Source organism: Plecotus auritus (genome assembly GCF_963455305.1).
Source record: "Plecotus auritus genome assembly, chromosome: 2".
Taxonomy (NCBI): Eukaryota; Metazoa; Chordata; class Mammalia; order Chiroptera; family Vespertilionidae; genus Plecotus; species Plecotus auritus.
Window position 1 is genome coordinate 173,406,533 of NC_137771.1, and position 13,807 is coordinate 173,420,339.

At 41.8% G+C, this 13,807-nt stretch overlaps 1 protein-coding gene across 4 annotated transcripts in view; it reads right to left on the reverse strand.

The window, feature by feature from the left end:
- Nucleotides 1-13,807, reverse strand: part of PCYT1A (phosphate cytidylyltransferase 1A, choline) — a 57,782-nt gene that overhangs the window by 25,287 nt on the left and 18,688 nt on the right. For 3 of the 4 annotated variants that reach the window (XM_080652606.1, XM_080652607.1, XM_080652608.1), the window contains one exon: nucleotides 9,135-9,254. In XM_080652606.1, the coding sequence (XP_080508732.1) occupies nucleotides 9,135-9,251 (117 nt within the window). In that variant the 5' untranslated portion in view covers nucleotides 9,252-9,254. The remainder of the gene's footprint in view (nucleotides 1-9,134; nucleotides 9,255-13,807) is intronic. The other variant, XM_080652609.1, reaches the window with a different exon arrangement.

A 13,807-nucleotide genomic window follows, 5' to 3' on the forward strand; every position in this document is an offset into this window, starting at 1 on the left:
TTATAGCCAGCAAGACCGAGGGTCCACCCCACCCATGGATGGGCCAACAGCAATTACAACAGGAGGGTTCACATAACACACACAATGAACATTCCTAGAACATCTAGCTCAGGTAATCAGGGAGATTGCACCATTGAGACCCACAAGACACCTAATACATAAGGCCACCATACCAAAAGTGGGAGGCATAGCAGATCTACCTAATACACAGAAACAATTACAGAGAGGCAGCCAAAATTGGAAGAGAAAGAAACATGCTCCTAATTAAAGAACATAAAAAAAATCCCCTGAATATGAACTAAATGAAATGGAGGCAAGCAATCTGCCAGCAACTGGGGTCAAAACAAGGGTTATAAGAAGGCTCAAGGAACTTAGGGGAAGAATGAATGAACTCAATGAAAACTTAAAGAGACAGCAAACATAAAAAAGAGCATAGAGTCCTAATTTTGCTCAGTGGATAGAGTGTTGGCCTGCAAACTTAAGAGTCCCGGGTTCAATTCTGGTCAAGGGCACATGCCTGGGTTTTGGGCTCAATCCCCAGTAGTAGGCATGCAGGAGGCAGCCAATCAATTCTCTCTCACCATTGATGTTTCTATATCTCTCCCCCTCCCTCTTCCTCTCTGAAATCAATAAAAATGTATTTTTTTTAAAAAAAAAAAAAGAGCATAGAAGCCAGTAAGAAATGAAGAATACAATAACTGAAATGAAGATTACACTAGAAAGAATCAACAGCAGGTTAGATGAAGCAGAGGACCAAATCAGCAATTTGGAAGACAAGGTACAGAAAACACCCAATCAGAGCAGCAAAAAGAAATAAGAATCCAAAAATATTAGGATAGTTTAAGGGACCTCTGGGGCAATATCAAATGTAACATCTGCATCATAGGTGTACCAGAATGAGAAGAGAGAGACAGCAAGGGATTGAGAACCTATTTGAAGAAATAATTCCTGAGCCCAGATGGTATGGCTCAGTGATTATCAACCTATGAACCAGGAGGTCATGGTTTGACTCATGCCTGGGTTGCAGGCTTGATCCCCTGTGTGGGGCATGCAGGAAGCAGCCGATCAATTATTCTCTCTCATCATTCATGTTTCTATCTCTCTTCCCCTTCCCTTCCTCTCTAAAATCAATAAAAATACATTTTAAAAGAAGAATGACTGAAAACTTCCTTAACCTGGTGCAGGAAAAAGACAAAAATCCAGGAAGCACAGAGAGTCTCAAAAAAGTTTAATCCAAAGAGACCCACATCAAGACATATCATAATTAAAATGGCAAACATTAAAGACAAAGAGAGAATCTTAAAAGCAGGAAGTGAAAGACAGTTTCCTACAAAGGAGCTCCCATAAGTCTGATAGCTAATTTTTCAACAGAAACTGCAGGCCAGAAGGGACTGGCACAAAAGATTCAAAGTGATGAAAAGCAAGGACCTACAACCAAGATTACTCTACCTAGAAAAGTTATCATTTAGCACCAAAAGACAGAAAATACAGTTCCCAGACAAGAAAAACCTAAATGAGTTAATCACCAGCCAACCAGTATCACAAGAAATGTTCATAGGTCTTCTTTAGGAAGAAGAAGAAAAATTAAAAATATGAATAATAAAATGGCAATAAATACATATCTATCGATAATTACTATATTCTTATTTTTAAATTTTCTTTTTAAATTATAGTTTGCATTCAATATTATTTTGCATTTGTTTTAGGTGTACAGTATAGTGGTTAGATAATCATATACTTTACAAAGTGTTCCCCCCTATATTTCTAGTACCCACCTGGCAACATACATAGTGATTACAACATTATCAACTACATTCCCTATGCTGTTTTGTTTTTGCCCACACTGTCCAGGATCATCTTGATATCCTTGGCACTGGAGAAGGCATTGCCCCAGAAGTCATCTTTTCATCTCTGTGTTGTTGTTGTTGTTGTTGTTGTTAATATTATTATTACTAGAGGCCCGGTGCATGAATTCGTGCATGGGTGGGGTCTCTCGGCCTGGCTGGTGATCGGGAGTGATCGGGGCCGATCAGGGCCATCTCATCCAGTCCCCATTGGGGCCAATGGGGGCCGGCTGGCTAGGGGGAGGGACCATGGGAGGTTGCCGGCCATGGGAGGTTGGCTGTGGGAGTGCACTGACCACCAGGGGGCAGCTCCTGCATTAAGCATCTGTCCCCCTGGTGGTCAGTGTGCGTCATAGCGACCAGTCAACTGGTTATTCGGTTGTTCAGTCGCTTAGGCTTTTATATATATAGAGTAGTGGCTCAGTGCACGAAATTCATGCACGGTGGGGGGGGGGTCCCTCAGCCCGGCCTGCACCCTCTCCAATCTGGGACCCCTTGGGGGATGTCCAACTGCCGGTTTAGGCCTGATCCCTGTGGACATCCCTCTCACAATCTGGGACCACTGGCTCCTAACTGCTCACCTGCCTGCCTGCCTGATCGCCCCTAACCACTCTGTCTGGCAGCCTGCTAGACCCCAAACCCCCCCACCAGCCTTCTCACTCCCAATTACCTCCCCTTGCTGGCCTGACTGCCCCCAACTGCCCACCTGCCAGCCTGCTCACCCCCAACTGCCCTCCCCGCCAGCCTGATTGCCCCCAACTGCACCCCCTGCTGACCTGATCGCCCCCAACTGCCCCCTTTGCTGGCCTGCTCGCCCCCAACCAGCCCCCACCCCCGTCAGCCTGCTTGCCCCCAACTTCCCCCACTGCCGGCCTGATCACGCCCAACTGCCCTCCCCTTCTGGCCTGATCACCCCTAACCACCTCTGCCTCAGCCCTGCCACTATGGCTTTGTCTGGGCAGCAGCCACAGAGCCGGCTGGGGCGACCAAGGAAGCCAAGCTTCCCTTCTGCTCTCTGGCTGGCTTGGCTTTCTTCATCGCTGGGGAGACCAAGGAAGCCAAGCCTCCTGCCTGCTCCGGCCGGCTCCATGGCTCCAGCTGGCGCCACCATCTTTGTCGCATCAATTTGCATATTCCCTCCTTATTGGCTGTGGGGACCACCATCTTTGTTGGGAAGTGATGGTTAATTTGCATATTACTCTTTTATTAGACAGGATTTAAAAAATATATTTTAAATTGATATTTAGAGAAAGAGGAAGGGAGAGGGAGAGATAGAAGTATCAATGAGAGAGAAACATCATTGATCAGCTGCCTCCTACATTCTCCCTACTGGGGATCGAATCCACAACCTGGGCACATGCCCTGACTGGAATCAAACCAGTTTCCTCTTAGTTCATGAGTCAATGCTCAACCACTGAGCAACACCAGCCAGGATATTATTATTTTTTTAATCCTTACCTGAGGTATTTTTCCCATTGATTTTTTAGATAGAGTAGAAGGGAGGAAGGGAAGGAGAGAGAGAGAGAGAAACATCAATGTGAGAGAGACTCACTGATTGGTTGCTTCCCACACCCACCCCAACCAGAGCCAGGGATCGATTCTGCAACTGTGGTACATACCCTTGACTGGGAATTGAACCTGAGACCCTTAGGTCCACAGGCTGACACTCTAACCACTGATCCAAACCAACCAGGGCTCTTTCATCTTTGTATCTCTAATTCTAGCAAATGGCACACAGAGGTTCTCAGTATATGTTTATTGGTTGTGGTAATGGTTGCACAACTCTGTGACTATACTAAAAACCATTGATTATACAGTTTAAATTGGTGGATTATATGATCTCAATTAAGCTGTTATTAAAAAAGCAAAACAGCCCAGCCAGTATTGTTCAGTGGTTGAGCGTCGACCTAGGTACCAAGAAGTTCTGGTTCAACTCCTGGTCAGGGCACATGCCCAGGTTGTGGACTCAATCCCAAGTGGAAGGCATGCAGGAGGCAGCCAATCAGTGATTCTCTCTCATCACTGATGTTTCTATCTCTCTCCTCTACCTTCCTCTCTGAAATCAATAAAAATATCTTTAAGCCCAATTGGTGTGGCTCAGGGGTTGAGCGTCAACCTATAATCCAGGACAGTTTGATTCCCCGTTGGAGCACATGCCTGGGTTGCGGACTCAATCCCTAGTAGGGGGCATGCAGGAGGCAGCCTATCAATGATTTTTTCTCAACATTGATGTTTCTCTCTCTTTCTCTCCCTTCCTTTCTGAAATGAATAAAAATAAAATAAAATAAATAGAAACGTATTTATTTTAAAAAGGGAAACATCACCCTTTTGTTGCTCAATGGTTAGAGTGTCAGCCCATGCACCAAAGGGTCAAGGGTTCAATTCCCAGTCAAGGGCATGTACCTGGATTGCAGATTTGATCCCTAGCCCCAGTTGCAGGAGGCAACTAATAGATGTGTCTCACTCACATCGATGTTTCTCTCTCTCTCCCTCCCTCCCTCCCTCTTTCCCTTCCATGCTCTCTAAAAATCAATGGGGGAAAATATCCTCTGGTAAGGATTAACAAAAATACATACATTTATATCTTGTTTGCTTTTGTTACAGGGTTGAAATAGGTTCACAAACAGAAAGTACAAGTATACAAAGGAGATGACAAACAAGTTTATTTAACATATATTACTCATTAGGATCAGTCCAGCCAGTTGGGTGAGTGAATCTTTAAACATTAGCCCATGTAGACCAGTGTGAGCCAGAGAAGAATGTGAAATAAGTAACAAAAGTCACTCAACTGATTTGTGACATGAATATATGAAGCAAAGTAATTTAAAATACTGAGATTTTTCAGATTCTAAGGACCAAGAAATTTAAGTCTTCTCAGAGCCCATTCCAATAGGACAGGCCTTCTTTGCTCTATTCCTGGCTATGGTGATTGGCTGAGAGTACCACATACTTCGTTATCATTTGTTCCTACTCCAAGTGAGATTGCTGAATTGGTGCCCACCAACATCTCCTTAATCTAAACTAAGGAACATTCAGAAACTAATGTCCTGTTTTGTTGACTGTTGAGTCGTTTTCTGAGTTTACTTGCTGCGGTATGCAATAAAAAATACATATTTTTAAATATATTTTATTGATATTTTACAGAGAGGAAGGGAGAGAGATAGAGTTAGAAACATCGATGAGAGAGAAACATCAATCAGCTGCCTCCTGCACACCCCCTACTGGGGATGTGCCTGCAACCAAGGTACATGCCCTTGACTGGAATTGAACCCGGGACCCCCCAGTCCGCAGGCCGACGCTCTATCCAACAAGCCAAACCGGCCAGGGTTATATATATTTTTTTTAAAAAGTGATGCAATTGCTGGCTGGCACCATGAGCAGAGCATGTTAACAGTCTCTAGGAGCCGGAAAAGGCAAGGAAACAGATTCTCCGCTAAAACCTCCAGCTCTGCCAAACTTTGATTTTAGGTCTCAGAGACCCGTTTCACTTTTCTGACCTCCAGAACTGTAAGATAATATTTCTGTATTGTTTCAGCCCATTAAATTTGTGGTAACTTGCTACAGCAACAATAGGAAACTAATACAGTTGCCCTACTAATATCATCAATACCAGGCCTGGACCATATGCCTCCTATTTGTGAAGTCCAGTTGCTTTTATTGCTCAAGATACAAGTATTGGTTTGGAACAATTGTTAACTGTGTCAAAGTAGAAACGCTTTTCCCTTTGGGCTATGAAGTTCCAGAACTAATCAAAGGAAACTAAAGTTTGATCACTGGCTAATGGTCAATATGGGTAAAGAAAATACAGAAACATGAAATTCTGTCACTGGGATTTTGGATAATGGTTTTCATAATATTGTATATCAATAATAACTTCAGCCCTGACCAGTGTTGATCAGTAGTTAGTGTCAGCTTATGCACCAAATAGTCAAGGGTCGATTCCCAGTCAAAAGCATGTACCTGGGCTGCAGGTTTGATTCCCAGCCCCAGTTGGGGTACGTGCAAGAGGCAACCAATTGATGTCTCTCTCTCACATTGATGTTTCTCTCTACTCTGTCTCTCCCACTCTCTCCCTTACACTCTAAAGATCAATGGGAAAAATATCCTCAGGTGAGGATTAAAATAATGATAATAACAACAACAATAATAACTTCACTTGTGTGTTCTTTAACATGTTTTTAGAGGGGAAGCCTTAGGAAGGATATAAACCTGAGACAGGAAGAGCAATTTGGAATAGGGTATTTCACTGAAGGCTTGGCAACAATTAGAAATACAAAGATAATGTCCCAGAAATAAAGGAATACAAGGTAAACAGTAATAGAAAAAAGTTCTCATCCAAAGAGAAACCAAGATGGCGGCATAGGTAAACACCTAAACTGTTGCCTCACAGAACAACTTCAAAACTACAACTAAAAGACAAAACATCTATCACCCAGAACCATGGGAAAGCTGGCTGAGTGGAAGTTCTACAACTAGAAGGAAAGAGAAAAGAGCATTGAGACGTGCACAAGCGCTGAAAAGCTGAGGTACGGAGGCGCGCGAATCGGGCAGGCGCCGGGCGACTAGGTGCACTGCTTTTTTCAACCCGAAGGGAGACAAGCTCCGGATTACTCCGAACTCCAGTTTCTGGGGAGACGCTGGGGACCCAAACTCCTACGGGGAGAAACTGGACTGTCTGCCATCGGGTCGGAAAGTGAGGGTGACTTTCTTGCAGAGGTGCACCCAGCAATCATTGTTTACTGCGCTGGGGCGCGGGGACTTGGAAACGCGGAAACACAGAGACGGCTGACTGGCAGCCATCGCTGTTTGCCACGCCCTAGTCTAGTGACTCCCTGAGACCCCGCCCCGCACAATCTACAAACCCACCCAAGCTCCACACAGCGGCTTTTGCATATAAAGGGCCTGCCCTATCGCAGCTAAACCTAACAAACTGCAGCTCTGGTCAGACAGCTCCAAAACCTCCAAATCCTAAGCAAAGAGGAGAAAATTGTAGTTCTCACTGTAGCTCCTGCTGGGTAGCATCAGACAGTAGATGACCTGCACCCCACTGGAGATCCAGAAGCCAGTGTACCTAGTGGTCAGTGTGAGATGACACCAGATTTCAACTCCTCACATCCATAAGTGACACATTCAAGAGGCAGACTCAGTGAGCACCAAAGCCCCACTGAAGCAAGTCCTGCCCCATAAGCGTGTCTCCAGCACAGCAGTTCTTCCATTATAGACACAGCGGGTCCTCACAGCCAATTGGCCTGGAGGTCAATTCCTCCCAATGACACCAACAACAATCAAGACTTAACTACAACAAGGCTGTACACACAGTCCACAAAAGGGTGCACCAAGACTGTCCACCTCAGGTAACTGGGAGGCCAACCCACTGGGCCATATAGGACACCTAGCACACAAAGCCACTCTACCAACTCAGGGAAGCAGCGAAAATGCGGAGACAAAGAAACAGATCACAAACAAAAGAAATGGAGGAAAACAAACGACTGGATATAGAGTTCAAAACCACGGTTATAAGGTTTTTCAAGAATTTTCCAGAAAAGGCCGATAAATTTAACGAGACTATCGAGGATATGAAAAAGGACCAACTAGGAATTAAACATACACTGACTGAAATAAAAAATATTATACAAAGACCCAACAGCGGACTAGAGGAATGCAAGAATCAAGTCTAAGATTTGAAATACAAAGAAGCAAAAAACACTCAACCGGAAAAGCAAAAAAAAAAAAAGAATCCAAAAATTTGAAGATAGTGTAAGGAGCCTCTGGGACAACTTCAAGGGTACCAACATCAGAATTATGGGGGTGCCAGAAGAAGAGAAAGAGCAAGATACTGAAAACCTATTTGAAGAAATAATGACTGAAAACTTCCCCCACTTGGTGAAGGAAATAGACTTATAAGTCCAGGAAGCGCAGAGAACCCCAAACAAAAGGAATCCAAAGAGGACCACACCAAGACACATCATAATTAAAATGCCAAGGGCAAAAGACAAAGAGAGAATATTAAAAGCAGCAAGAGAAAAACAGTTAGTTATCTCTCATAAGGGAGTACCCATATGACCGTCAGCTGATTTCTCAACAGAAACTATGCAGGCCAGAAGGGAGTGGCAAGAAATATTCAAAGTGATGAATAGCAAGAACCTACAACCAAGATTACTCTACCCAGCAAAGTTATCACTCAGAATTCAAGGTCAGATGAAGAGCTTCACAGATAAGAAAAAGCTAAAGGATTTCATCACCACCAAACCAGTATTATATGAAATGCTGAAAGGTATTCTTTAAGAAGAGGAAGAAGAAGAAAAAAGTAAAGATAAAAACTATGAACAACAAATACATATCTATCAACAAGTGAATCTAAAAATCAAGTAAATTAAAAATCTGAGGAACAGAATAAACTGGTGAATATAATAGAATCAGGGGCATAGAATGGGAGTGGATTGATAATTCTCAGGGGGAAAGGGTTGTGGGGAGTATGGGAAGAGACTGGACAAAAATCATACACCTATGGTTGAGGACAGTGGAGGGGGGGTAAGGGCAGAGGGTGGGGTGGGAACCGGGTGGAGGGTAGCTGTGGGGGGAAAAACAATTGTAATAATCTGAACAATAAAATTTATTAAATTTTTTTAAAAAAAGATTACTCTACCCAGCAAAGCTATCATTCAGAATTGAAGGTCAGATAAAGAACTTCACAGATAAGAAAAAGCTAAAGGAATCCATCACCACCAAACCAGTATTATATGAAATGCTGAAAGGTATTAAGAAGAGGAAGAAGAAGAAAAAGGTAAAGATAAAAATTATGAACAACAAATACATATCTATCAACAAGTGAATCTAAAAATCAAGTGAATAAAAAATCTGACGAACAGAAAAAAAAAAAGTTCTCATCTAAGATATAAGCAGTAATAGAGTGGTTAAATGATATGGGAGAAAAGATAGTAAGACACGGAAAACTAAACACCATGAGATGATACCAAGATCAGATCACTGCCTGGAGACCCGATTTCTCTATTTCATTAGTTTGAATTTGATCTTTAGCCTAATATACAACACAACCTCCAAATTTTCCTAACATTCTTTTTCCAATTCCTATGTAAAGCTCTTACAACTGAGCTGTGAGTTACAATCTAGTAAGAAAGCATAAGATTTCCAACAACTGTGAAAATACTTACTATCCACAGCTACTATTCATTGTCTCCATTATTTAAGAAGACTTGTAATGTTATATCAGTTTTCTACCTTCCCCCTGCCAGGTTAAATGTACAACACAGGAAACTCTTCCTTACTTACAACTGCACAGCGTGGCATTTTGGAAGTAATCCCATCTTCCTCTGTTGCCCCATTGGGTCCAGGTGCCTCTTTCCTCCTCTTTCTTGTGTTGACTTTGGCTGAACTCTGTGCATCCATCTTCTTTTAACCGGTCATAGAAAGTGAAAAAGAATCTTTTCTCATTGTGGGAGAAAAAAGTCTGTCACCAGTATTTCAGAGATGTTAACACAGATATACTCAGCAAAAGATCAATTCCATAGCACATATTTCCCAAAGAAGAGCCAACTGCAACTGGCAAAAACAAAGCTTCATTAACACAGGCTCCTGTAGAAACTCTAAATTGACTCTGTGGAACAATGGCCACAATTAATCACCTGACCTTGGAAATTATTCCCCTTGATCAATGAAGCCTGTATATTACCTACTAATTCCACATCCTGACTGTATGCAAAAGATTAGAATAACTTGGCTGAGAAAGTTAGTTATACAGCTTTAACACTACCCCTTATGACACCCGGAGGTATGACCAATGCAAGGAAATGTAAAAGGTATATCTTTGGTGCAGATAGGGGAAAGAGCCTTTTTTTAAAGAATTGGCTATCACCAATTCCTGGTTTAACAATGCATGGATTTCTTAACTCTAAATGCTCTGTAGATTTCAGACACCACTCCACCAGGGATCTATGGAAATTGTGGTGTAAGTGTATTGTATCTTTTTTATTTTAATATATTTTATTGATATTTTACAGAGAGGAAGGGAGAGGGACAGAGAGTTAGAAACATCGATGAGAGAGAAACATCAATCAGCTGCCTCCTGCACACTCCCTACCGGGTATGTGCCCGCAACCAAGGTACATGCCCTTGACCGGAATCGAACCCGGGACCCTTGAGTCCGCAGGCCGACGCTCTATCCACTGAGCCAAACCAGCTAGGGCTGTATTGTATCTTTTAAATATCCTTCCTCTTCCTTCTTTAATATTCATTTTCCCTTCCTCTTTCAGAGTCTCAACCACCTTAAATTTGCTCCGAGTCCCCAACTATTAAAACCCCGACCAGGTTTCTCCTTGACCCAGGAAAAAAGTTATTACTGTCTCATTTTGCAGAGAGTTTCTAGCAACTAGCTATTATATAAAAGTTCTGAATGTTTGATATTTCATATTTAGATATTGGCTTGTGCTACCTCTCCAATTCCCAGCAAGGATCTACCTTGGGTAACATAATTTACATAAACAAATTAATTTCTTGGCCTTGATGAAATTTTAGGCATCAGCCAGAAATTGGGGCTAGAGGAATTTTAATGATCATCTGCCTTTTCTGCCCAAGATATGGCACAGTGAAAGATGGAAGAAAGATCCTCAGAGCAGAGGATGAAAACAAAACAAGTGCCAGACAGAATGAGGACATTCTACTCTGCCTCACTGACTCCAATAAGCCCTCCTGAATAAGATGTTCATCTAAACAACAGCAATTGTGCCTTACTTTCTTTCCTCCAGCTAAATTCCAAGTGGCAATGTGACAAGATCTACAAGAAACCTGACCTAATTCTTAGAGAATGATGGTGACACCCTAACACCCTAAGTATTAGGCTGACATAAAAAAAAAAAAAAATGTGAGTCTAAAGTGAAAGATGAACACCACCCAGAAACGTCCTTTCATCACAAATGCAAATTAAAATGGAAGGATACTATACATTTAACAAGTTTTTCCAGTGATGATAATCAGAGCTTTTTTCATTATTGTTATTAAGTATTCTTTCAAAATATCCAGGTCATTGTTGCTACTCCCATCTCACTGCTAACAATGCCTAATCAGTCCATTTAGTGACCATTTCGAACTTGCATATAACTAGTTTCTCTGTATCTGCTAAATTCTTCTCAGGGTAAGCAGACAAAACCATTGGACAAATGTAATCAGCAATCTGGTGACAGGCAGCTCAAGGTCAGGCAGTCAATAATATTAAGTACTTACTGTGTACAAGGTACTTTGACATAATTTTTTAAAGTAAAAACTGTTTTCTCAAGAAGTTCTCAATCAAGGTGAGGAAACCACGTGATTATGATATAAAAAAGCTCTTTAGGATTCTAAAACCATTGGGGGAAAGTTTGTTGAGGAACAGGATATTTACACAGTTTCAAAGTATCTCTCCTCACAGATTACTTATTAATTACAAAGGGAAAGTTACCTTTTTAGTGAAAAAAATCTCTTAGCTGCCCTAGCTGGTTTGGCTCAGTGGATAGAGTGTCGGCTTGCGGACTGAAGGGTCCCAGGTTTGATTCCGGCCAAGGGCACATGCCCAAGTTGTGGGCTCGGTCCCAGTAGTGGGTGTGCAGAAGGCAGCCAATCAGTGGTTCTCTCTCATCATTGATGTTTCTATCTCTCTCTTCCTCTCTGAAATCAATAAAGAAATCTATTTTTTTAGAAAAAACCCTTAGCTAAGTAATCAAAGTTAATTAACATAACCAATAATGAATGCATCCTTGTGTGAGGCACTAAGAATACATTACCTGCCCCAAATGCATAACCTCTGTGGATTTATGAGGAACAAGCAGACAAACCTTAATTAAAGGACAGTGTACAAAACAAGCCTGTGTTCTTCAAAAAATTTCAATCATGAAAACAATAAAAGGCTGAGGGACTGCTCCAGGTTAAAAGAGACCAAAGAGCCAGGCCAGTGTGGCTCAGTGGTTGAGTGTGGACCCATAAACCAAGAGGTCACTGGTTCAATTCCCAGTCAGTGAACATGCCCCGGTTGCATGGACATGCAGGGACGTGCAGGGGGCAGCTGATTGATGTTCACCTCTCTCTATCCTTGTCCCTTCTTCTCTATAAAATTTAAAAAAAAACATTAAAAAAAAAGAGAGACCAAAGAAATGATAACTAAATGTAACGCAAAATTCTTAATTGGGGGAGAAATTGTTACAAAGAATAGTTACTAGGACAATAAATAAAATTTGAATATGAACTGTATATCAAATAATAGACATCAATGTTAAACTTCTCGGATTTGATTTTACAGTGTGCAATGGAAAAGACTGTCCTTGTTTTTAGAGAGAAATGCTGAAGTACCTAGGGATAAAAGGTCATGATCTCTGCAACTTACCCTCAGCAAAAAAAAGAAGAAAAATATGTATATCATGTTACATTACATATAAAATAGGTAAAGCAAATATGGCCAATGTTATCAATGTATGAATCTAGGCAGGGCATAAAGGGGTTCATTTTAATATTCTTACAACTTTTCTATAGGCTTTACTTTTATTTCAAAATAAAAAGTTTAATTTTTAAAATACCCTTTAACAATTTCTACACAGATAGGCCCTCATATAAGATTGTCTGTTGGGGTCTCTAGAAACTGATTCCCTCTCCTTCCTGACTCTTTAAATCAGAATACATGATGCATACATTCTAAGAAGTATGTCTAGTAATCTAAATATCTTGCAAGGAAGTTAACAACAACAGTTATAATAATGGCTTTTTTTTAATACTTACCAACTGCCAGGCACTGTGATAGCAATTAATACACATATATACAGTTATTAGCCCCAATTTACAAATGAGAAAACTAAGGATCAGGGAAGTTAAGCAACCTAAGAGATCACACAGCTAGTAAGTAGAAGAGCCAGGATTTAAATTCAGGCTTGTCTTATTCCAAAGTCCTTACCACATAATCTGCTATTTTCCAGAAAGCTATGATTTTTATTTTAGAAGCTGTCTCATCATTACCGATGATTCTTTCTATCAAGAACATTCTCTCTACAGCATGGGTCCCTTATGTGTTTTTTTACATTTAAGTCAGGCCAGCCTAACTGAACAGTGGAATAAAAGGTCAGTTACTTAAAGGTAAACAAGGTCCCAGGACTAATCAAATAGAACTGACGTGGCTACTGGATCAGAGGTTGCCTGATTTGTCAGCTATAGCAGATCTTTCCTACTGGGTAGTTTTGCTAGGGTTTCCTGATAAGATTTCACCTTAAGCAATAAAGAATTCTTTAATATCTGCTCCTCCCTCTTCTGACATTACAAATAGGTAGTATTTTAAAGGCACCTGCATTTTCACAAACATTTTAAGGGTGTCATAATAAACAGAGGAGTAAATGCCATGTCATATTTTCATCAGTTATCCTATATAATAAAAGCCTAATATGCTAAGTGTTCAGTCATCCATTCAACCAATCAAAGCATAATATGCTAATGATATGCTAAGGCCACTCAATCACTCGCTATGACATGCACTGACCACCTGGGGACAGATGCTCCAACCTGTAGGCTAGCTTGCTGCTGGGGTCTGGCCAATTGGGACTGAGCAAGATGGGCTGGACATGCCCTGGAGCCTTCCCACTGTCCCTTCCCAGCTGGCCAACTTCCCGTGTCCCTCCCCAGCCCCAATTGTACACTGGTGGGGCCCTTCGGCCTGGCCTGTGCCCTCTCGCAATCCAGGACCCCTCGGAGGATGTCAGAGAGTTGGTTTCAGCCTGATCCTGCAGGCATAAAAGGCTAATATGCAAATCAACCGCTAAGGATGTCCGACTTGACAGATTATGCCCACTCCCTCCCGGACTACGAGAGGGCGCAGGCTGGGCTGAGGGACACCCCCGAGTGCATTAATTTCATGCACCAGGCCTCTAGTTTTCTATAACTCCAAGTTAAAATTCCTTAATGTTTAATAGTAAGCTATTTAATATGTCCAAAGGCAT